Source organism: Herpailurus yagouaroundi, unplaced genomic scaffold (genome assembly GCF_014898765.1).
Source record: "Herpailurus yagouaroundi ecotype Mexico unplaced genomic scaffold, PumYag 220, whole genome shotgun sequence".
NCBI classification, from domain to species: domain Eukaryota; kingdom Metazoa; phylum Chordata; class Mammalia; order Carnivora; family Felidae; genus Herpailurus; species Herpailurus yagouaroundi.
In genome coordinates, this window is record NW_024412451.1 from 1,919,133 (window position 1) to 1,942,204 (window position 23,072).

The window sequence follows — 23,072 nt, forward strand, 5'->3', positions numbered from 1 at the left end:
GGAGGGCAGGCAGGGGTGATCAGACAGCACCTGGGGGGAGGGGTGGGGGGAAACGAGGAACCTGATCGGATGTGGAGGGCGGAACAGCTATCAAGGGTGACGGGTTCTGGTGAAACTGACTTAGGAGGATACTTGCCAAAATTGGACAAAAGAGAGAAGAACACGGAGGTCCAAAAGTCAGGCCTCGTAGGAAGGGCTCAGGGGAGCCTAGGGAGACTCCAGTCGCTGGGAGAACGTCCATCAGTATATAAAAATGGGATGGTGAGGGTGCTTCAGGGGCCAAGAGCGGAGAGGGCCCTCCCTCCCCACCCCCGCTCCCCAGACTGAGATTAAACACAAGGAACTGGATTGTCTGTTTCTACTCCAGGCACCGCGTGTGGAGCTCAGCTCTGCTTCTCTGCGGTTAGTTCTGTTTTCCACCGCGCATTGGCATAGGCGTCGGCCTCCGGTTGGCGCCAAGAGGGCTGCTGCATTCCAGCCATCGCAGCCAGACCCAGATCTGGAAAAACAGATGACCGTGTCCTGGGTGAACTTCCCCAGCAGCCTCCTCTCGGATCTCACTGGCCGGCATCGCCCACCGCTCAACCAATCCCCAGCAAAAGAAGGAGACTGCCTGGGGGGGACTTGGACCCATCAGGATCTGCCTTCTGAAACTGGGCAAAAACCCAGAGGAAGGCTACAGAATGATAGAATGGCTGACCGTAGAAGTCTGCACCTCTGGTATTTTTTTAACCGGTGAACCTCTCTGGGTAGTTAGACGATGGTTTAATTTTACACTCTTCTTTTTGCGTTCATACTGTCTAAATTTTCTATAGTAAACCTTTTCTTTTCATAATGCAAAAGGAATCCGTCGTTATTTGAGAGAGAGACAGAGGCAGAGAGAAGCTTCAGCACCTGGAAATTCCAGAATGATGGGCTTTGCTTTACGAACCGCCTAACACTACTTACTACTTACGGAGCCTTCACTCCAAGAGGTCGACAGTGAAAAGGTACCAGAATCCCTCTGACCCCCTAACTTCCACTCCTGCTGTGCAACCAAATTCCTACCAGAATGAGGCTGGTTCGGGCAATCTTGTGGGGGCCCAAGCTTGGAGCTGTCTCCCCCCGGGGGGCGGCCCCACTTGGAAAGGATGGCCGGGTTTGCAACCACCTCTCTCTCAAGCAGAGAGAGGAAGTTTCAAAATTGCAGCTAGAAGGACAGAGGGTAAATCCCCGTGGACACGAAACGACGCACAAAGCCTTCAAGGCATCAGGGAGCTTTCGGGAGGTGGGGGGGTTGGAAACGCCTGGGGGGTGGGGGGGATGCACGTCCCTTGAGCGGGGTCACAGAGGGGCAGGGAGAATTCTGGAAGGAGCGCAAGTCCAAAGACAAGGTCAACACCACCACCACCACCACCGCCAGACGTCTGTTGTGTGCTTTGGGGGCCTCTTGCGTGAGTGTCTCCTTACCCCTCGCGGCAGCCCCGTGAGGTGCGGATGCTTGTCCCCACTGTCCAGAGGAGGACGCCAAGGCTCAGAGAGGTGAAGTCACCTGCAGCCAAGATCCCATAGCCGAGTGATAGCGGAGCCCGGCTGAGTCAAGCTCACCAGCTCGCCACAGGGACTCTGCGATTGTTTAGCCGGGCTGGGCCACCCCCACCCTAAGGTGGTTCAAAGTCAAGATTTTTCTGTCACTCCAAGCTGCGGACTCCGGTGGACGCCCTCACCTCCGGCAGTCTGGCGACACATACACACACGCAAACTGCTACCGACAAGCACCCCAACTTACTGTGCTTCCCGCAGACCCGGAAACCTCGCGGGGCCCTGCCCGCTTCAGATCCTTAGACCAGCCCCGTGCAGGAGAAACTCCTGTGATGGAGGCGTCTGGGTGGCTTGGTCGGTGAAGGGTCCGACTCCTGATTTCAGCTCAGCTTCGTGAGATCGAGCCCCAAGTCGGGCTGGGCACGGCATGGAAGAGCCTACTTGGGATTCTCTCTCTCTCTCCCTCTCCCTCCCGGGCCCCCCCCCCCCCCCCAGTGCACTCTCTTTCAAAATAAGTAAACAAATTTCAGGGACACCTGGGTGGGTGGCTCAGTCAGGTAAGCGTCTGACTTTATCTCAGGTCATGACGTCACAGTTCGGGGGTTCAAGCCCCTCATCCGGCTCTCTACTGACAGCTCAGAGCCTGGAGCCTGCTTTGGATTCTGTGTCTCCCTCTCTCTCTCTGTCCCTCCCCCATTCATGCTCTGTCTCTCTCTGTCTCAAAAATAAATAAACGTTAAAAAAAAAATTAAGAAAAAAAAGAAAGTGGCCAGTTTGAGAAATTAATTTTTTTTTTGAGAGAGAGACAGAGAGGGAGTGGGGTAGGGGCAGAGAGAGAGAGAGAGAGAGAGAGAATCTCAAGCAGGCTCCACACTGTCAGCACGGAGCCCGAGGTGGGGCTTGAACCCCCGAACCGTGAGATCATGACCTGGGCTGAAACCAAGAGTCAGATGCTTCACTGACTGAACCACCCAGGCGCCCCTGAGAAACTAATTTTTGAGGCATTAATTTTAATTAATTTAAGGGCATATTTCAATTGCCATATGCGGCTACTGGCCACAGTATCAGCACAGCCCTGGACCCTCCATCACCTAGACCCTGTTCTAACAGAGCTCAGAATTCCAATGCATCCCTCCCTCCTTCTTCTCCAGCCTCACCCCCTCCTACTCAGACCCTCCCCAGCCAGAATCTTCAGCCTCCACGCCCTTTCAAGTGCTGTTAACAATGCTTGGTATAAACCTCACCCCACCCCACAGCACCTGTCTCATTGCTACTCCTATTCTGTTCCGTTGTCTCCTCCTCCAGGAAGCCCTCCCTGCCCCTCAGGCTGAGTGAGGCCTCGTTTTGGGCTCTCCCAGCCCCCTGGGCTCCTCTGTCCCAGCGCTGATCCCTCCGGATCATCATTGTCTGGGGATGGGTCTGTTCCCCTCCCCAACATAGACACAGAACTGTGAGCCCGACTGTGGACGGAGGGCAAAGCAAGAGCTGTCTCAGTCGTCACTGTGTCCTCAGCACCACCCAGCATGGGGCTGGGCATAAGGAGCGTGTGTTGGAATGAATGTGGATGGATGAATGAATGATGCTTTTGAAAAACCATGCTAAAAGCTTTCTTTAGAGTAAGCCAGCCACAGGTGAAGTCACATCTCCACCTACTGGTAGACTTGCCTCCTCCCTTGAGCCTCAGTTTCCTCCTCTGTGAAATGGGCACAGTTATGCATGGGGGATGTTGAATGAGGGCGTTATGTTGGGGCTACATGCAGGGAGCTGCCTGGCCCAGGGAGATTGCTCAGTCACACTGGGTGGGGAGAAGAGAGAGGTTGGAGGGGATTAAGGGAGGAGTCCTGGGAAACCCCAGGAAGCTCCCCAGTCACCCTGGAAAACTGGTTCAACCAGTGTCGGCAGCCATCCCAGGGAGCACGGGTGAAGGCTCGGGAGCCTGTGGAAAGGGGGTGCTGGGGCTTGGTCAGCCTCGGCCATGTCTGGGAGGCACGCCCAGGACCCCCACTGAGTTGGCCCACTTCTGCCAGCCGAGTGCCCACTGAGTGCCCGCAGTGGCCCCTGCCACCAAGATGGCAACTCCTGAGGGGGCCCGACGCCACTTCTCAAAGGGCCTCCTGCTCTCAGGTAAGGAGGAAACACACCCCAGGGCTGAGGGGGGAAGGCAGGACTCAGCCCAGGGGCTGAGGTTTCCTCTTAGAAGAAGGGAAGGATGGTCAGGGAAGACATTATTAAGAGTAAGATCGGGGAGGGCCGGGGAGGATGGGGAGCTGTAGAATCACACCCCATCCCTAATTTTAACTATGGAACTTTCTAGAATGTCAGGACCACGAGGACAGGAATTTTGTCTGTCTGTGGGGGGGCTGGCGAGAGGGGGTTGTGTGTGTGTGTGTGTGTGTGTGTGTTCGTCCTATTTGCAGTATCATACGTGATCATCAAGCTGCGGCTAGAATGTTCACGCCCATTATTGCAAATTCAAACCCCAGAAAAAAACTGTTGCTGGTAATTTACTGAGGTCAGGATCGGACTGCCTGGTACAAGGCTGTACCCACAACCGGGCAGGTTCAGCAACACGGGAGCCTTTCCCCGGACCATCATGGGGACAGGAATTAATTTGTATTTGTTTCTGTGCTGTATCCCCTGTGCCTAGAAATCTAGAGAATTTTAGACATATCATATATAATTGGTACTATAACATAACTAATATGTATGTCCGTAAATATTGGTTAGATGAATGAATGAATGAATGAATGAATGAATTCAGAGAGTCCATGAGTTTAGAAGCAGACCACATAGCACCTTAGGGGAGAAAAATCTGCTGGGCCAATGGGATAAGAAATCTGTGGCTTTCATATCTGGGTTCCCACTCCTGACCCCGGGGCAGACATCACTAATCAACCCCAGCCCTGCTTCCCCTGAACACCATTCAGAATCCTTGTCCCCAGATGAGGACACAGAGGGAGGAAAATGCTATGATCCCTGCCCAACACCTCTGATGTCGGGCCACCCCTGTAACCCCCCCGCAGCCTCAATCCTGGCCCTCTGGGTCCCCCAAGGCTCCCGGGCTGCCCTCCGCATCCAGAAGATTCCAGAGCATCCTCAAAAGAACCAGGACCTGCTCCTGTCTGTCCGGGGCATCCCAGACACCTTTCAGGACTTCAACTGGTACCTGGGGGAGGAGGCCCACGGTGGCACGATGCTCTTCACCTACATCCCCGAGCTTCAGCGGCCCCAGAGGGACGGCAGTGCCATGGGGCAGCGTGACATCGTTGGCTTCCCCAATGGCTCCATGCTGCTGCATCGGGCCCAGCCCACCGACAGCGGCACCTACCAGGTCGCTGTCACCATCAATCCTGCCTGGACCATGAGGGCCAAGACCAAGGTCCAGGTGGAGGGTGAGTGTTGCCCCGCCGAGCAAGGAAGTGGGGAGGCTAACGCGCCCTGACATCTCCCACGGCCAGGATCTGCGCCCATACCGCCTCGTTTGGCTCTCTCCTTCACCCATTCAACGCCTACTGATTGAGCACCTACTGTGTGCCGGGCCCTGAAGCTATCACTTAATCCTCACTGATAAAATACCTATTTATTTATTTATCTTGTGCCAGAGCCTGAGCTGGGGGCCCTGGGGAACACACTGTCTCTTTTACTGCTCCCACGCCTTCCCTAATAGGATATTTATTGAGCTCCTACGGTGTACGTGGTCCTAAGGGAGCAATCCACTCGGGGCAAAGTGCTAGAGAGGGGGCCGTGGACAATGGCGATGGCCAGCAATTCCTGGGCACTCGTCACTTGGGCACACTTACGCGAGAGCATAGCCTCTCGCCCTGGGCCCTGTTAACATTTCGGACCCGCTGAGTCTTTGTAGGAGAGGGCTGTTCTGCGCGCTGTAGGATATTCAGAGACTTCCCCGGCCTCTGCCCACTAGATGCCAGGATTCCTCCAGCTGTGACGACCAGAATTGCCTGCCGACAATGCCAAACGTCACCCCTGATTGAGAACCACTGCTCGATATTAACCCCCCTGGCTGGCTCAGCTGGGAGAGCATGTAACTCTTGGTCTCGGGGTTGTGAGTGTGAACCCCACGTAGGGTGTAGAGACTCCTTGAAAATAAATAAGTCAACTTTAAATTTTAATGTACTTTAAAACCCCCGTGTAATGTCCTATACCAGTAACATCTCAATAGCGGGGGGGGGGGGGGGGTGCTGGAACTTCTCAGCCCCCCCAGGCAGACTTGGTCATTAACCATCTGTGTCCCCAGAGGACTCTGATCACGCCATTACTTCTGTGATTTTCATAACGTCCTCTGACTTACCACGTTGCAAACGTGTCTCACTAGGATGGGATTTTCTTCAGAGAGAGCAAGAGCGTAGTGGTCCTTTTATTGTCCAAATTCTACCACAGTGCGGGGAGGGGGTGGGGGGGGGAGGACACCATGGATTGTCAGTTAATGTTTGTTGAATAAATAAATGAATGACACCTTTCTAGGCCAAAAACTCCACGAGGCAGGCACGATTTTTGTTTCCACTTTACAGATGAGGAAACCGAGGCACAGAGCACGGTAGAATTGGGACTTGATCCCACAAAGTCATAACGCCAGAGTCTGGGAGCGCAGCCATTTCCTCCCAGAGAAGAGAAAGAAAGAAAACCTCCTCACCTCCATTCATATGTGGGAGGCGATAATGAGCATGGAAATGATAAATGAAGGCCATATTTCAGAGACATTAACAATAATAGCGCTAACTTTATTTGGTGCTTATCACATGCTTGCTTTATGTATAACTCATTGAATCCTCACTGCAGGCCTGTGAGTGGGAAATATCATCAGACTCATTTTACAGACGAGGAAATTGAGGGGCAGAGAGATGATGATTTACCCAGTAAAAAAAAAAAAAAAAAAGATTAAACAGGATGATGTAATCTGGGACGGGAGGTCATCAGATAAGCTTGCTGAAGAAGTGACATTTGAGCAGAAGGAAGGAAAGGAGCCCTGCAGATTTCTGAGGGGCAGAAGAGGCAACAGCAAGTGCAAAGGCCCTGAGGCAAGTCTAGCCTGGTGTGTTCAAAGCATATAGACAGAAGGATGCCGTGGCCATAAGGCAGTGTGCGAGTTGGGTGTTAGGGGTCGAGGCCTGTGAGGCACACAGGGGCTGGGCTTGTTGGCCACGGGGAGAATGAGAGAAGCCACTAGAGGGTATTAAACAGAGGAGTGATCTGGTACCCAGTTTACCCCACCCATGGTTAAATCTCCGTTGTATTCAGAAGGAAGCTGAGGCTCAGGTGGTTTAAGGCATGTCCCCAATATTAGCTTCAGGGCTGGGATTCGAATGCACGGCTGCCTCCGGAGATGCCGAACTGTTCATTCACTGGTTCCTTCAGCAAAGATTCCCCCACGAGCCTCTGCCCCAAGGCCGCCTCTGCGTCTGGACTGCCCTGGTCAGGGCTAGGACACAGTGGAGACTGAGGCAGCCCTGACCCTGCCCTCCCGGGGCTCACAGCCCAGCGGGAGAGACAGATATTAACTAATAATCACACACACAAAAAACAGGTCATCAGGAACAGTGCAGGGACCGCGAAGGAAAAGTCACGCACGGGGATGATGAAATTATAAATAGCAGTAGTATGGAGGTTACCCCGGAAAGGTGCTCCTTCGACAACGCTTGATCATTACTGATAATTCTAAGTCGAGGGGAAAGGAGCTTTGGGAGATGTTCGGGCAGAGGGTTTGGTCTGTGCAAAGGGCCAGTGGCAAGAAGCTGTGGGATTCATGCACTGAGCAGGCAGGAGGCCAGCACGCCTGAAGCAGGAGAGCAGGAGGGACACCCTAGGCCAGCGCTGGGGGGTGTTTTCAAGGCCAGGCGCGGGTTGTAAGGACAGAAGCTCTGTGCCAATGACTCACAGTGTAGGGAGCCTTGTAGAACCCCGGAGGAAGCCCCTGGAATGTCGGCTCTGGGAGGCCTGGGTTCACAGCTGTCTCCTGGGAGCCTAGAACGGGGCCAGACACACTGTTGAATAAATGAATGGGTGGGGAGCCCCACAGAGCTGATGGGAAATAGAAGTTGTCAGAAAGGCAAGTGCTCCCTTGTCCTCCAGGGGGCGCCACCTCTGACCGCATCTCGTCTTCATGGCTAGGGATTCCTGCCAGACCTCAAACCGGGTGTCAGCCCAGGCTTCGTTGCATATTTTGAATCTCTTCTTCCAAAAGGCAGAGACGGAAAGGAAGAGAGCTGGGGCGCCTGGGTGGCTCAGTTGGTTAAGCGTCCGACTTCGGCTCAGGGCATCATCTTACGGTTCGTGGGTTCGAGCCCCGCACCGTGCTCTGTACGGACAGCTCAGAGCCTGGAGCGTGCTTCGGATTCTGTGTCTCCCTCTCTTTCTGTCCATCCCCCGCTCGCCCTCTGTCTCTCAAAAATAAAGAAGCATTAAAAAAGAGAGAGCTGAAGAGACAGAGAGACGGAGACAAAATCTGGCTGATCCAGCCTGGCCTGGGGTTTCCTTCCCCTTGAGTGAAGGGTCTACCCTTTGTCCAAGGGGCTGGGATCAAGGAGAACAAACAAGATGGGAAGTCAGAGGCCTGGGGATCAGGACTGCACAGATGATCGAGGACTCAACACCTGCTCTCCTCATAAGAATCATAATATGAATCTATTGTTTTGTTCACCATGAATCCCCTAGGGCAGAGCAGTGCTTAGCACACAGTAGGTACTTCGTAAGTATTTGTAGCTCCGCCTCTCATCTATGAGCACTTACTGGATGCCGGGTACCTCTAAGCCAAGACCTTTGCTGACCTCGCTTCATTCCGTTCCCACAAGAACTGGCATGATCCTCATTTTACAGAGAGGCGACCGCCCCCGCCCCCCCCCCCCCCCGCCCACGCGGCTGGGAAAGGCAGGAAACCGAGGCCCCAGCTGGGTCCGAGTTCATGTCCCTGGCCCTCTGCCACCTGGTTCTTTCTCAGCCCCAGTGGAAGCCACTCCCTTGTGGGAAATGCCAGAGGGCTGAGCCCAGGGAACAGGAAGCAGAGCCCTTAGGCCAAAGGAAGAGCAAAGGAAAAGACGGAGGTAACGAGGCACGGGCTTGGGCGTGTCCTCAAGGCAGCCGGGTCTCCTCGGCAGCCAGCCGGGGCTTTTATACGGACGACAGTGGTGGCCCTAAATCCAGCCCCTGGGTGGGGGACGTGGTGGGGAGCTCTTCCTGTGTCCCGGGCAATCCCCACGCTTTATCTCTCTTAATCATCAAGGAATTTGTGTGCCTTTAGCGGCTGGAAAGGGGCTTAACACAGGCTGCTGCGGGCTTGCACAACCCCCAGGAGGCCGAGAACCAGAAACAAGGTGCAATCTACTTAGGGAACTCTCCAGCCAGGCAGGCATTGCCCGCAGTGTCAGCCCGGGGCCCAGAACCCCTGTCTGGGGGGCGGGGGGGGGGGGGGGGAGGGACTGGCAGGCTGCATTCATTCACTCACGCTTGCATTCATTCATGCGTTCAACAAGCATCTATTGGGCCCGTCCTGTGCTCCAGGCACTGAGCGTACAAAAGGAACGGACAGAGAGCTCCGTGCTCCTGCGACGCCCCCCCCCCGAGCGTTTATATGTGGGTGGGCGTGTCCCTGAGCCGGGAGCCTGGGTCACGTGACCGTGCCCACGCGCTAAAAAAGGCTAAGGAAGTGAGCCTCGGGCAGAACTCCCCAAGTGGAGGACTCACAGGCTCAGGGCAGCCTGTGACAGCACAAGAAAGGCCCAGGGTTGGGGCGCCTGGGTTGGGGCGCCTGGGTGGCGCAGTCGGTTGGGCGTCCGACTTCAGCCAGGTCACGATCTCGCCGTCCGGGAGTTCGAGCCCCGCGTCGGGCTCTGGGCTGATGGCTCAGAGCCTGGAGCCTGGTTCCGATTCTGTGTCTCCCTCTCTCTCTGCCCCTCCCCCGTTCGTGCTCTGTCTCTCTCGGTCCCAAAAATAAATAAACGTTGAAAAAAAAAATTTAAAAAAAAAAAAAAAAGAAAGAAAGGCCCAGGGCACGGAGGTCCTATAGCTGTCCCCAGTGTACGGATGAGGAAACAGAGGCTCGGCGAGATGAAGTCAGTTGCTCGAGATCCGGCAGCCGTTAAGCAGCCTAACCCAGGCTCAAAAGCCAGAGGGGGATCACGGCCGTTTACAGCTGGTGTCCGTTCCCCCGTAAATCTAGTCGTGGGGGCTTGGGACCTTCAAGCAACCTTGCACGGGTTCCTCCAAGCCTTCCGGGCCCTCTGACGCCCGAGGCAGTAAACTACAGAGCCCAGCTCCCCTTCACTGAACACGCGCAGGGTGTTTCACACGCATTACCCTTTGTGTCCTCCCAGCCACGGCACGACGATCCCCATTATACAGATGGAGAAACGGAGGCACAGGGAGTTTAAGTAACTTCCCCCAGGTCACCCAGCTAAGGAGCAGCAGACGCAAGCCTTGAACCCAGGCTGGCGGGCTCCGGAGCCCACACTTTTATGACTTGCTTCTGCCTCATCATTAACTACCACCATCGAGGGCTAAGTGGATGGTGTCACGGGTTTCATACTCACCGGCACTACTCACCTTTCGTCAAACGGCCGAACCTTTCAGAGCCTCTGGTCCCCAAATGTCTTGTAAAGCGGGGGCAACTACACCTCCCACCATGGGTCGCGGTGAGGACTGGTCGGCAAATCCACGCGAAGCTGCTGCCTTCCAGGCCGTGGAAATCAGCAAAGAATGAAACCAATGAGAAAAGCAAAGGCTATTTATTCGGAGTTCGCTCTAGCGAGGGAGTCAGCCACTCTCGCTTGCATTTGGGCAGAGGCTCAAAGACAGGCAGAGGGGGGTGGGAAAGCTTCGTGGTGGAAAAAAGAGAAGGCTTCAGCTGTGCCCTGATTGGAGGCCGTTGGCCCGGGGAACCTAGAAGGCGATTGGTTAGGCTGCGTATTTGGCTTTCTCTGATTGGTCCGAAGTTAGAAGCAGGGACGAACCTTAGGGAAGCTGTTGGTCGTTAATCAAGTTCCGGCCATTTAAGGCCCATTCTTGCAGAAGTGGCTGTTTGTGGTCCTGGATGGTCACTGGAGATAGCAACCCTGTTTCCTTTAAGTCTGACCCAAAGCAGGCTGGCTTCCTGGGCTGTTTATAAGAGGGTCGGTTTTCTAGGCAGCGCACTGCAGACTGTGGGTCAAAATTCTATTTTTATATATGGTCTGGCTGTTGTCCACTTGTGTAATGGCCTCTCAAAGCACTTTTTTCAGATGTATTTGTATCTAATCAAAGATACATATGGAGGGGCGCCTGGATGGCTCAGTCGTTGAGCATCTGACTCTTGATTTCAGCTCAGGTTATGATCCCAGAGTCATGGAATCAAGTCCCGTGTCAGGCTCTTCGCTGGGCACGGAGCCTGCTTAAGATTCTCTCTCTCTCTCTCTCTCTCTCTCTCTCTCTCTCTCTGTCTCAAAAAGATACACACGGAGAAATATAATCCGTGGAAGAAGGCTCTGATGATTCTCTGTTAAAGAACAGAGTATAGATGGTCCCAGTGACAAGGAAAGAGAAAAACCAAAAAGCAAACTTTGGAAAGAAGTTCCTGGAACAGTTCCTGGAACTGTTGCTTCCCGGAAGAAGAAACAGAATGTGGGGCTCTGTTCCAGTGGTATAAGAACCACCACCATTGTATTGTGTTCACGATTTCGGGGATTAGGAATTCAGACAAGGCGCGGCAGGGAGGGCCTGTCCGCTTCATGATGTCTGGGGCCTCGGATGAGAAGACTCAAAGGCTGAGAGGTTGGCTCAAACGCTGGAGGCTGGAATCATCCAGAAGCGTCTTCACTCACATGTGTGGAGGCTCGTCCGGGCTGTCAGCTGGGAACTTAGCTGGGATCATCCACCAGATCACTGTCGTGTGGTGTCCCCAGTGTCACTGCTCGGGCTCCCTCACAACACGGAGGCTGGGTCCTTAGAGAGAACAAACAGAGAGCAGGTGTTCCAAAAGACCAAGGCAGAGGCTCCATGGCTTCTTCTGACCTAGCCTGGGGAGTCACACAGCATCATTTACATTGTATTCTTTTGATTACAAGCAAGCCACTAAGATTAGCGAAGATTCGAGGGAGGGGCATTAGACCCTTCTACTACGTAAAAGAATGGCAAGTTCATACTACAGCAGAGATCCTGTCGCAATCAACTTGGAAAAATACAGGGATTCACAGCCTCCCTCTTTGCAAGCTCACCGTCTATAGTAAAAGGCAGAAAATATAGCAAGTTATAAAAAGAGGACACTCAGTCACGTGAATCAGGCAGGGTTCTTGCTACAGCAACAGAAACTGCTTCGAGCTGATTTAAGCAGCAAAGAAATAGATGAAAGGATCCTGAACAGCTCAAAGATCTTCCAGGAGGGCAGGGAACGGAGCTTGGGAGATGTTGCGTGTTGAATGATGTCGCCTCAAAAAGACGCTAAGTCCGAACCCTCAGGACATCAGAATATAACCTTATTTAGAAATAGCATCTTTATAGAGGTAATTGAGTTAAAATGAGGCCACCAGGCTGCGCCCTAATCGGATACGTCTGGTGTCCTTATGAAATGGGGAAATTCATGGGGTGTGCCTAGGTGGCTCAGTCAGTTAAGCATTTGACTTTGGCTCTGGTCATGATCTCATGATCCGTGGGTTCGAGTCCCGCATCGGGCTCTGGGCTGACAGCTCAGAGCCTGGAGCCAGCTTGGGATTCTATCTCCTCTCTCTGACCCTCCCCTGCTCATGCTCTGTTTCTCTCTGTCTCTCAAAAGTGAATGAACGTGTTTTTTTTTTTAATTTTTTTTAAGGCAAAGCAAAGCCACAGTGAGGCGTGGCTTTTTAAAAATGGAGAAATTCGGACACAGAATTTTGCATGTGAAATTGCCCAGCGTTCCAACGTCAGCAACAATGATCAACACAGTGCTCTAAGGCATGTTTCAATGAGCTGCCGGTGCATGGAGGCTTTAAAGGAGGCTGGAAAATGTCTTTGTTTGGGGGAGACCTCCACCTAGCTAAAGCTCAGGGTTCTCTTTCCCAGGGAGGAGACATGATCGATGCCTTCCAGGTAGCAAAATGACTCCAGGGTCCCCAAGCCTCAAGACCCACAGCTTCCAGAAGAAGGGATCCCTTCCCCACCCCTATTCTGAACCACACCCCTTCGCCTCATTCTGATTGGACCAACGGGAACCAATCACGAAGGCCAGAGGAATGCAGAGCGCTGATTGGCTTACGGCTGAACTGTTCCTGCCGCCTGCGCGCGCGACAAGGGACGGGATATCCCCAGGGAACGCACTGCAGAGGTGGAGGTGAAACAGGAAAGGAATCGATTTCGGGGAGGCCGACACCGGGGAGACAGCGGACTGGCATCTCAGACACGGTCTCCAAAGTGCCGAAAACACTTCTAGGTTTATATAAGGAAAATGTGGGCGAAGGGCAGTGGGTACACGCCGGTGGGCAGCCAAGGTCAGGTCCATCGTTGCCTCGGGGTCAGTCACAGGGGCCTTGCTGGCTCGGGCAGTTCCTACTGCTTGAGGGGGTAGTTCCGGTTCCCATCACAGCATGCCTCGCATGCAGGGTCTGTTGCCCGAGTTAAGAGTCAAGTTGGAAAGAGGAACTTCGTCTATTAGCAAGCACAGCCTGAGGTCAGAAGGGAGGTACTGGGAGCTCTCTTTCATGTCCAGGCTGCCAGCCTGAATCAACTCGTCGCATGATGAAGCGAGTAAGCTATGAAGGAAATGCCTATCAAGAGTCTCCTTGGCCTGGGATTGTCAGAAAAGACTTCCGGAGGGAGCTGGGAACGGTAAATTAAGCAGGAGTTCTGTATAGCGCATGGAGAAGAGTGTGCCAAGCGGAGGGAACAGCCTGGGCAAAGGCTGCACAGCCCAGAGTGTGAGGAAAGGAGCCGGGGGGGGGGGGGGGGGTGACGGGACTGCGTGGGTGGACAGGGCAGCAGAGGCCAAAGCAAGCAGAGCCAGGAGCAGGGGCCCTGGATGCTGCAAGAAGACTGGGCAACAGGGTGGGGGTGGGGAGGACAGAAACTGGGAGGCTCCTTGAGTCAGCCAATGGTGGGGGGAGGGGAGGGCTGGGCCCCACCTCCCTAGTCACTCAGCAGAGCCACTGAATTTCCACATGCTGGTGTGGGGATTCAAAAAGGTAGAAGGTGGGGGCACCTGGCTGGCTCAATCCATAGAGCATGCGACTTCTTGATGTCAGGGTTGTGCGTTCAAGCCCCGTGTTGGGTGTGGAGCCTACTTGAAAAAAAAAAAAAAAAAAAATAAAAAAAAAAAAAAAGGGAGAAGGTGCAAAAGTTGCTGACGCAGTGCCTGGAAGACGGACTGTCTTCTCTCCTCTGCCCAAATGCAACCCCTCTGGGCCTTGGCGTGCACATCTGTAAAATGGGCCTGACTTAGCCACCTCCCTGGGCTGTGGGGACAACGACCATATGTGCCCAGACAGGAACTACCCTCTTCCTCCCGGTGAGAAGATTACATTTGAAAAAATGGGCTTTGGACACTTGGAAGAGATCAATTTTCCGGGAAATGGATGAAATCAGCAAATATTGATGGATTTAGTTACGCAAATATATACAACGGCACCCTAGTCTGTTTGGAAATAACAGTCTTCATTCGCGCAGAGCCTGAAACGGTTAATTCCCACCCTTCAGGGGCTCCTGGGCCACAGGCGCCTTTTTGGAAGCCACACAGAGTGGTCGTTAGGAGCTCAGGTGGCCCAGGGGTAATCCCAGCACTGCACCTACTGTGAGCCATCAGGCAGGTTAGTACGCCTCTCTGTGCCTCGGTTTCCTCCTCTTGAAAATGGCACGGAATCTACTTTGTTCGAAAATTGAGCAGTGTGTGTGTGTGTGTGTGTGTGTGTGTGTGTGTGTGTGTGTGTGAACTCATTCAGTCTTCATAACAACCCCACAAGGTAGATATTCTTCTTATCCCCAATTCCATAGATTGGGAGAGGCACGGAAGGTTGAGTAATCTGCCCAGGGGCTTGAACCCCAGCATTCTGACCTCAGAGTCTGCGAGCTTAGATGCCAAGAAGGGCTGGGACATAGCAGGTGCTCAGCTTGATATTAAAGGCTGGAGGTCCTCGTGGGGGTGGGGGGGTGGGGGGTCAGAAGTCAGGCAGGCTTCGTCCCAAACCTGGCAGCTAGTGTTTGAGAACCCTGTGAGTCGAGACCCTATGTCCCCGACAAAACATAGCCCAGAACCTCATCCTGGAGGTGTCATCAACTGAGGCAAGAAAAAGCAGGTCGGTGGGGTGAGGTGGGGGGAGTGTGTCCGGGGGTTTCTGATGTGCCGGGGATGGGAGGAAATCTCAGGGAAGCAGAGATTTCGAGGAGGGGAGAGCCGAGGGGTTGCATCTGGGGAGGCCGAGTTTCATGTGCAGCAGAATCAATCAGAGAGTCAGATGCTCAGCTCTGGAAAGCAGGAGAAAGCTCTGGGCTGGGAAAATGAAATGGTATCGGTGCTCTACAGACAGTCACTGATGCAGGGGTGAGGGGAGGGGGGGGGCGCCCTCCCAGGACATCTCACAGGCCTCTTGCTCTCTCCCATACCCCTCAGAAAGGCATAAGGAGCCGCCCATTACACACCTGCCCATGAGCGTCGGGATCATGGTTGCCATCATCATTGGATCCCTTGCCGCTGGGGCCCTCTTCATCGGGAGCATTGCCCATCTCCTGTTAACAAGAAGCTGGAGGGGCCAGAGCCACAGGTACAGGGGCCCCAGGCCTCTCTCTCCTTCCCTCTGTCTTCTTCCCCACTCCTTGGGTCCCACTGGTTGATCCTTCCATGAGTCACGTCATCTGGCGCATACACAATCCCATCAAATCTCGGAACTCATGAGGCGGAAAGGATCTTTCTAGCCTGTACGAGATAGGCGTCTGCACTCCCAGGGACAGAAACCCTACCTCTGAATGGGCTTACAAAAAATTAGAAAGTTTTTTTTTTTTTTTTCCTCCATGAGCTTCAGGTATGGCTGGATCCAGGGGCCCGATTTTGTCAAGAGACTTCTCCATACACCTCTCAACTTCGCTTTTCTCCGTGGTGGCTTCGTTCACAGGCAGGCCCTCCCCTTGCGCAGTGTGACGAGACAGCTCCCAGTGGCTCCAGGCTTACATCCCACCAACCGGGCCACCACAGCAAGCAGGCCACACCTTGTCCCTAACACTTCCAACCAAAGCCTCAGGGCTGCTTCTCACTGGCTTAACTTAAATCACATGTCCTTGTGCAGACCAGCCGCTGTGGCCAGGTGCTAAAATACCCTGATTGGCCAAACTTGGGCTATTTGTGCGGCTCTGGAGCCAGAGACAGACCCAGCTCCACGTGACCAAATGGGTTCAGAGGGGGTGGGTCCCCCCCCCCAAGAAAAAAACACACTTTATTGGCAAAGAAGCCGAGTGGATGGTGGGCAGGCAAAGGCATCAGGCGGTGCCTCCCTCTGCCCCCGCGGAGGGGGGGGAGGATGGAGAAGGTCCTGCTTTCCCAGGGGACTGTCTGTTTGTGAAAAATTCCTTCCTCATGAAATCAGTCTCTTGAGAACTTTCTCTCGTGACCTTGGTTCTGAGCTGCTTGCCGACGAGGAATTTCTCCACCCTCCCTAATATCCAGAAAATGAAGCCAGCCACTTTACCTCCTCGTCCTACTCTCTCTTAGGTGCTGTGGTCTCTGGTTCTTGATCCTTCTACTTGTCTTTCTCCCGACATGCTCCAATTTAGGGGCGGCGAACGGCTTTCGCCTCCCAGCTCAGTTGTGCTCAGTGAATCAGTCAACACACACCTGTTGAGGGCCTACTGGGTGCCCTAGAGAGCTTGGCGGAAAAGGAGCTGGAGGCCGCGCTGAGTTCCGTGGGAACGGATGCTGTGATCGATTAGTCATGTCTGCCACGGCTGGAAGGAGGGCATTAAAGGCACCTAAGCCATCCCTGCCAGGCCTCCTTCTTAGCTCACAGCTGACACAAAAAGAGGTGATGTGGGTCCCTAATGCTCCTGGGGGCTTCCCGGTGTAATCTGAAACCAGCCCCCAAACACAGAGCGGAGGGAGAGACTGAAGAAAGAGGTCACTCCCGGTCAGTAGGGACAGTTTCACGAAGCAAAGAAAACTTAGATACGAGGTTTGTCTGGGGCAGCAGCTAAGGAGGAGGTCCTAACTGGGCTCAGTCACGTCCACCGTGCAGGTGTCCTCAGCACCACATGCCATCTGAAGGCCATGTCCTGGGAGCAGAAAAGGCAGGTAGAACCCACATTCCCAGGACAGGGAAGGGGGCGAGGAGCCCCCCAGGGCCTGTGTCCAGATCAGCGGTCAATCGGTGATCACATCTTTCTTTTTTTTTTTTTTAATAACATTTATTTATTTTTGAGAGACAGAGAGAGGGATAGAGCACAAGCAGGGGAGAGGCAGAGAGAGAGGGAGGCACAGAATCCGAAGCAGGCTCCAGGCTCCGAGCTGTCAGCACAGAGCCCAACGTGGGGCTCAAACTCACAGACCACGAGATCATGACCTGAGCCGGAGTCGGACGCTTAACGAACTGAGCCACGCAGGCGCCCCGTCGAGCTACAAATTTAAACCATTGGCTTTCATTGTCCTCACTTTCTACTTAAGTCAAGTTTCATTGCAACATGGCAGCTTCTGTCTCCTGCTTCCACTCCCCCCCCCCTACCCCCACCCCAGTCTGTTCCCCATTCAGCGGCCCGAAAGATCTGGTGAAAATCAGTCAGTTTGGGTCCCTCAGAGTCAAGGCCAAAGTCCTCACCATGGACACAAGACCTAGCTTGACCCACTAACCCTCTCTAACCTCCCCTCTTCCCCCTCTCCCCCTTACACTCTCTGCCCCAGCCACACCCGTCTTTGCTTTTCCTTTGCTATTCCTGCTCCTGCCTCAGGGCCTTTGCACAAGCTGTTAGAACTCTCTTCCCATGATTTCTGCATAGCTGATTCCCTTGCCTGCATCAGGCCTTTTCTCAAATGTCACCCTCTCAGTGAGGCTCCCCACACCGTCCTATTTGAAACTGCATGCACACCCCCTCTACCCTCTGCCCCTTTCCAATTTCACTTTCCTTCACAGCACTTTTCACTCCCTGACCTTCTACTGTCAGTCACTCATATGACTTCTCTCTCTCTCCCCACTAGAATGCCTGCTCCAGGAGGCCAGGGGTCCTTGTCGGTCTTGTTCCCAGCTGTGTCCCCAGTGGCTTCAACGGGGCCCAGCCCACGGTCTGTGTTCTGTAAATATTTGTTCAGTGAGTTGATGAATGTGCTGCGATGATGTCAAGTGTATTTTTTTAATTTTTTTAAAGCTTATTTATTTATTTTGAGGGAGAAAGAGAGAAGGAGGGAGAGAGAATGAGCGGGAGAGGGGCAGAGAGAGAGAAAATCCCAAGCAGGCTCCATGCGGTCAGAGCGGAGCCCGACGGCAGGGCTCGATCCCACGATCAGTGAGATCATGACCTGAGCCAAAATCAAGAGCCGGACGCTTAACTGACTGAGCCCCCAAGGCGCCCTCAAGTGGTTTTTTAAATAAGGGTATCCAGGGGCGCCTGGATTTAGATGGTCCGTATAAACAGTGGCATCGGTCGTTGGCGCACAGTAGTGGCTGGGGAAACTGAGGAAGGGCTCTGTGGCTGGAGATTATGGGAGAAGGGGCAGGGGGGGATGGGGCACGTCTTGTCCTGACTCACTCTGAAGCAGGGACCAGACCATCTCTCTCTCTGATGGGCTGATGGGCTTTCCAGCTTCTCTGAGTCTCTCTCCGCCCACCTGAGCGCCCTAACACAGGCCCCCTCCGTGTGTCCCCAGGACGACAACCACAGAGGAGCCAGAGGCGCACCCCAACCACAATGCCGGTAAGCCGGAAGTCCCTCCTCTTCCAAAACTCTCACCCTGCCACACTCCTCTCTGCTCAAAGGCCCTCCATGGCTCCCCAGTGTCTGTAGGACGGGCTCAGCCTCCTTAACATGGCTCTCAAGACCCCCATACGCTGGTCCCCACCATCTTTCCTGGCTTCGTCTCCCACATATAACATTCCCAGCCTCAAAAAGAAAACAATAAAAAACAGACTATATATATATATATATATATATATATATATATATATATATATATATAAAATCCAGACAGACCAAACATATCATCGCCCTTCAAACACGAGGCTGTTTCCACCAGGCCTCTGCACCTACTCACTCTTGCTTTTGCGTAGCTCTCTCTTCAGTCTCAGACGTCCCCTCCTCCAGGAAGCCCACCTTGACCCACCTCCAGGAGCCCTGGGCTCCGCCACTCACCCTACCCACTCTGGGGACAGACCTGGCTCCCCCACCAGACTGTGAGCCCCAGGAGGGCAGGGCCAGCACTGCCTCGGTCACCGCTGCGTCCCCAGCACCGGGCTGGGCAAGAAGAGGGCTTTGCACAAATGTTGGCCGAACGAATGAATGCCGACAGCAGCCAGCACGGGCCTGTGGGCCACCTGTCAGCCGGTTCCTCCCTTGTCCTCTGCTTCAGGTGACGGGAACATCTACGAAGTGATGCCATCTCCGACCCTCCCGGTGTCCCCCCTCGGTGACCCGGGGTCTGCGAACACCGCCATGGTGAGCCCCGCCCCCCGCCCCCCCAAAGCCCACCTGGTGCCTCCCCTGGGAGCCCGCTGTGGGGCCCGGCACCTTGTCCCACACAAGTCGCGTGGGAACGCGACTCTCTCTGGGCTCCCAGCTCTCAAGCCACCAGGAAAAGAGACCGGAAGGGACCCAACCTAAAGAGTCTTTGTCTCTGGGGCACGGAGGCTGGTGGGGGACTTTATTTTCTCTGCCGCTTGGCTGTAGTTTCTGCACGGAGCAGATACTCCCCTTATTATCGGTGGGAAGGGCTGATAATAAGAAAAAGTGAACTGAACTGAGAGCAGCAATTTCAAAAGCTGAAACGGAGACGCTCAGAAGGGCAGGTGTGGACGGGAGGCCGCGCGCTAAAGGGGTCACGGGCAGAACACTGGGCGTGCCACCGCCGGTGCCGGTGAGGACTTGGCATCCAGGTCTGTCCTCACAGCAAAGGTCAAAGGTTGGAGGCGCCTGGCTCACCCGTGCTCTTCCCTTGCAGCCCCTGCCCCTGCCCGAGAACCACCGCTATCAGGTGCGGAGCTGGGAAGCGGGAGGGCAGGGGAGGGGAGGACGGCGGGGCGGGAGGGGCCCCCTCACCCACCGTCCACCTGCTCTCAGCGTCCCTAGTTGTACACGGTACAGCCTCTCCCCTCCTGGGGAGGCACTTTCCTCCCTCTTAGAAGGATTTCCAAGGCTGTGAGTTTGCACAGGAGGAAATGAAGCCCAGAGAGGCAAGGGCGGTGCCCAGGGTCACACAGCAGGTCGGGGCCTGCGTCAGACCCCACCGCGGGGAGCCCGTTCTGGGCCTGCGTCCCAGCCCCTCTCTGTCCCCTCCTGTCCGCCCCTGGATCTCGGTGTCCCCGTGTGTCTGTGAGCATTTCTCTGCGCGTATCTCTCAGCCTCTGCCTGGCTCCCCCCTGACCCTGACCCCCCCCCACCCACAACCCCCTTCTCTCCCTCCCCCACCAGGACCTGCTGAACCCCGACCCTGCTCCTTACTGCCAGCTCGTGCCAAGGCCCTGAAGGGGTCCCAGGGCCCTGGAAGGGCGACGGCCTCAGCCCTCCCCTGGGACCTGGCGCCCGCAGAAAAGCCGTACCAGAGACCCCACAGGACCAGGCCGCCAGGGCCGTGGGGCCAACGAGGTGGACTCCCACGAAGACTTGGGCAGGTGTCCCGGGCAGGGGGCAAGAGATCATGATGGACCCAGTTCCTCTTGGACCCTCCGAGTATACAACCCACACTCAGTTCTGGTCCTTCCAGCAACCTGGCCTGGGCCACGTGCCTGTGAAAGACAGGCTTCCCTTGTCCCAACCCAAAGTACCCCCCCCCACACTGGATACTGGGGGGGGGGGTGGAGACACTTGGGGCTTGGGCCTGCCTCTAGCCAGACCTGACCGGCGCCTACTTGGCCGGGCTTCTGACCGTCAGCTCGCGACGCCCCACCCCTGCTCCCTGGTTGTCCTTGGAGCCCCTCGCCCCTTGGGACAAGGCAGCCCCCCACCACACAGGCCCCCTAGGATAAGGCACATGGCAGGGAGGGCCGGCCTCACGGGCTGTGACCCCAGACGACAGACCTGGTCAGTTACCGGGTAAGACCCCTTCCCTGCCCAGGCAGGGGCAGACCCCGCCCCTCTCCAGACTCGTCTTTCAGAACCTGTGGCCAATTCCTGCCCATTGCCCCCACCCCCGGCCCGAATCGTACCAAGGCCCTCTCTGCCCCCACCCAACCCCAGGCCCCAAATGTGGGCCCAGTCTGTAGCCCCTTAATTTATTCACTCACTCAGCAATAAATAAGCCGCGTGTTATGCCCAGTTCTGGATCTTGCAGCTTTGGGAGGGAACAAAACAGACAATCCCTTCTGTTCTCCTAGAGGGGCGCCGTGGCAGGGGAGAGAGTTAACGAGCGAAGTAACTAACACACACGTGGTGTGTTGGATGGTGATGAGGCCACTGGGGAGATAGAGAGAGAAGCGGGGCTGGGAGTATTGAGGGATTGGGATTTTACTTTTTGAGAGAGAGAGCGCATGCGTGTGCGTGCAAGTGAGGGAGGGGCAGAGGCAGCGGGAGGGACAGAATCCCAAGCAGGCTCCACACTCAGTGTGGCGCCCGACGACCGCAGGGTTCAATCCCAGGGCCGTGAGATCAGGACCTGAGCTGAAATCAGGATTTGGATGCTCAACCGACTGAGCCACCCAGGCGCCCCGAGGGATTGTGATTTGAAACATAGGAGGGGCAGAGAAGCTGCTGAGAAGGTGACAATGAGCCAAGACCTAAAGGGGGAGGGAGGGGAAGCCATGTAGGGATCTGGAGGGAGAGCATTCCAGGCCAAGAAGCAGCAAGTGCCAAGGCCCTGAGGTAGGACTGTGCCTGGGGAGTTCAAGAGGCAATAAAGAGGCCACGGTGCTGGGAGCAGAGGAAGGAAGAGGGAAAGGGAGGGAGGTGAGTTCAGGGAGATGGGAGCGGTAGATGGTACAGGACAAATAAAGCCTAACGGACGGTAGCTTTTATTTATTTATTTATTTAATTTATCCGGGAGCTGAAAAAAGACTGGTAGGCTGATAACGGCCCCTCAAAGTCGTCTGTGTCCTAATGTCCTGTGAATGTTACCTTACGTGGCAAAAGGGACTTTGCGGGTATGATCAAGTTAAGGATCCTGAGGGGCCCCCGGGTGGCGTCGGTTAAGCGCCAATAACTCGTTTGTGGGGCACCTGGGTGGCCCAGTGTGTTAAGTGGCTGACTCTTGATTTCGGCTCAGCTCACGATCTCACGGGTTGTGAGTTCAAGCCCCGCATCGGGCTCTGCGCTGACAGTACAGAGCCTGCTTGGGATGCTCTCTCTCTTTCTCTGCCTCTCTCTCTCTCTCTCTCTCTCTCTCAAGCTAAATAAATACACTTAAAAAAAAAAAAAGAAAAGAGTTTCAGGGGCGCCTGGGTGGCTCAGTCAGTTGGGCACCTGACTCTTGATTTGGGCTCAGGGCATGATCTCGCAGTTTGTGGGTTCGAGCCCCACATCAGGCTCCGCGCTGACAGTGCAGGGCCTGCTTCGGATCCCCTCTCTCTGCCCCGCCCCTGCTCACGCTCTCACTCTCTCAAAAATAAATAAATTTTAAAAATAAACTTAAGAAAAAAGAATTTCACCAGAAACCTTTAAAAACAATAACTTGTTGCTTCATCAGTGCAACAAACATTTATTGACCACCTGCTGTATGCAGTGGTCGTAGCCCCCGAGGAGACAGCCGAGAACGAAACAGAGGTCCCTGCCGTCAGAAAACTGACAACACGCGGCGTCAAACACAATCTCCGGGGGGAGGGAGTGACGTCGCGAAGGAGAATGCGCAGGCACCGAGAAAGCTGGGGGGGGGGGGACCCCCAGGTGTCTGGCTTGACCACAGGAGGCAGCGACCCGGGGGGAGGGGTGTGGAGACAGTGCACGTGGGTGCACCCTGCAGCATGGCCGCCCCAGAAATGTCATCTTCTATCACCGGTTGGGGTGTGAGTTGATCGGGTCCGTCCTAAAGCCGGGCTTGCAGGCAGGACCCGTGTCAGTGCAGGACCAGCAGGGGGCAGCAGAGGACCGTGCAGACCCACAGACCAGCTCCCAGGCCGCTTGGAGTCTCTCGCACCCCACCTCCCTGCACCTGTCCTTAGCCTCTGCGCCTTTGTTCCCCCTTCTGGGTGCCCCGAGAATGCACCCAGCTGCCCAGGCCCAAAGCATAGGCGCCTTCTACCCTCAGGGAAGGACAAGCACCGGAACCCGCCTCCTAGGGCCTCCTGGGATTGGGGTCTCTACAGCCCAGCCCTGGGCCAGGATATATCTCCCCGTCACCTCCTACCTGGTCTCCTGCCCCCTCCTACCCTCCCCCCCACAAGACAGCCCAAGGGATCTTTCTGAATCCCAAACTCAGTACTGCCTCTCCCTGCTCAGAACCATCCATGGCTCCCCAGTGCCCTTAAAGTCCAAGCTCCTCGCCACAGCCT

At 54.9% G+C, this 23,072-nt stretch overlaps 1 protein-coding gene and 1 non-coding gene across 4 annotated transcripts; one reads left to right on the forward strand and one right to left on the reverse strand.

The window, feature by feature from the left end:
- The first annotated feature begins 3,403 nt into the window (after window positions 1-3,403).
- Window positions 3,404-20,904, forward strand: CEACAM19 (CEA cell adhesion molecule 19). Of its 3 annotated transcripts, XM_040457340.1 has the most exons (8): window positions 3,406-3,645; window positions 4,545-4,913; window positions 15,077-15,227; window positions 17,642-17,725; window positions 18,308-18,354; window positions 19,007-19,092; window positions 19,595-19,627; window positions 20,065-20,904. In XM_040457340.1, the coding sequence occupies exons 1-8, from the start codon at window positions 3,591-3,593 to the stop codon at window positions 20,116-20,118; spliced, it is 879 nt and encodes a 292-aa protein (XP_040313274.1). In that variant the 5' UTR covers window positions 3,406-3,590; the 3' UTR covers window positions 20,119-20,904. The 3 variants fall into 3 exon arrangements, 2 of the variants coding, with proteins under 2 accessions (XP_040313275.1, XP_040313274.1); XR_005785235.1 differs by lacking the exon at window positions 20,065-20,904 and having other exon boundaries at window positions 3,404-3,645; window positions 18,244-18,354; window positions 19,595-19,619; XM_040457341.1 differs by lacking the exon at window positions 17,642-17,725 and having other exon boundaries at window positions 3,405-3,645.
- Window positions 3,927-4,113, reverse strand: LOC121019058 (small Cajal body-specific RNA 16). Its single transcript, XR_005785421.1, has one exon.
- Window positions 20,905-23,072: the final 2,168 nt, after the last annotated feature.

Excerpts from the sequence above, each read along its gene's own strand:
- CEACAM19 (XM_040457340.1), top strand. The coding sequence starts at position 3,591 with ATGGCAACTCCTGAGGGGGCCCGACGCCACTTCTCAAAGGGCCTCCTG. Across the intron at positions 18,355-19,006 it reads GCACCCCAACCACAATGCCG|GTGACGGGAACATCTACGAA; the intron begins GTAAGCCGGAAG and ends CCTCTGCTTCAG. Across the intron at positions 19,628-20,064 it reads CCGAGAACCACCGCTATCAG|GACCTGCTGAACCCCGACCC; the intron begins GTGCGGAGCTGG and ends CTCCCCCACCAG.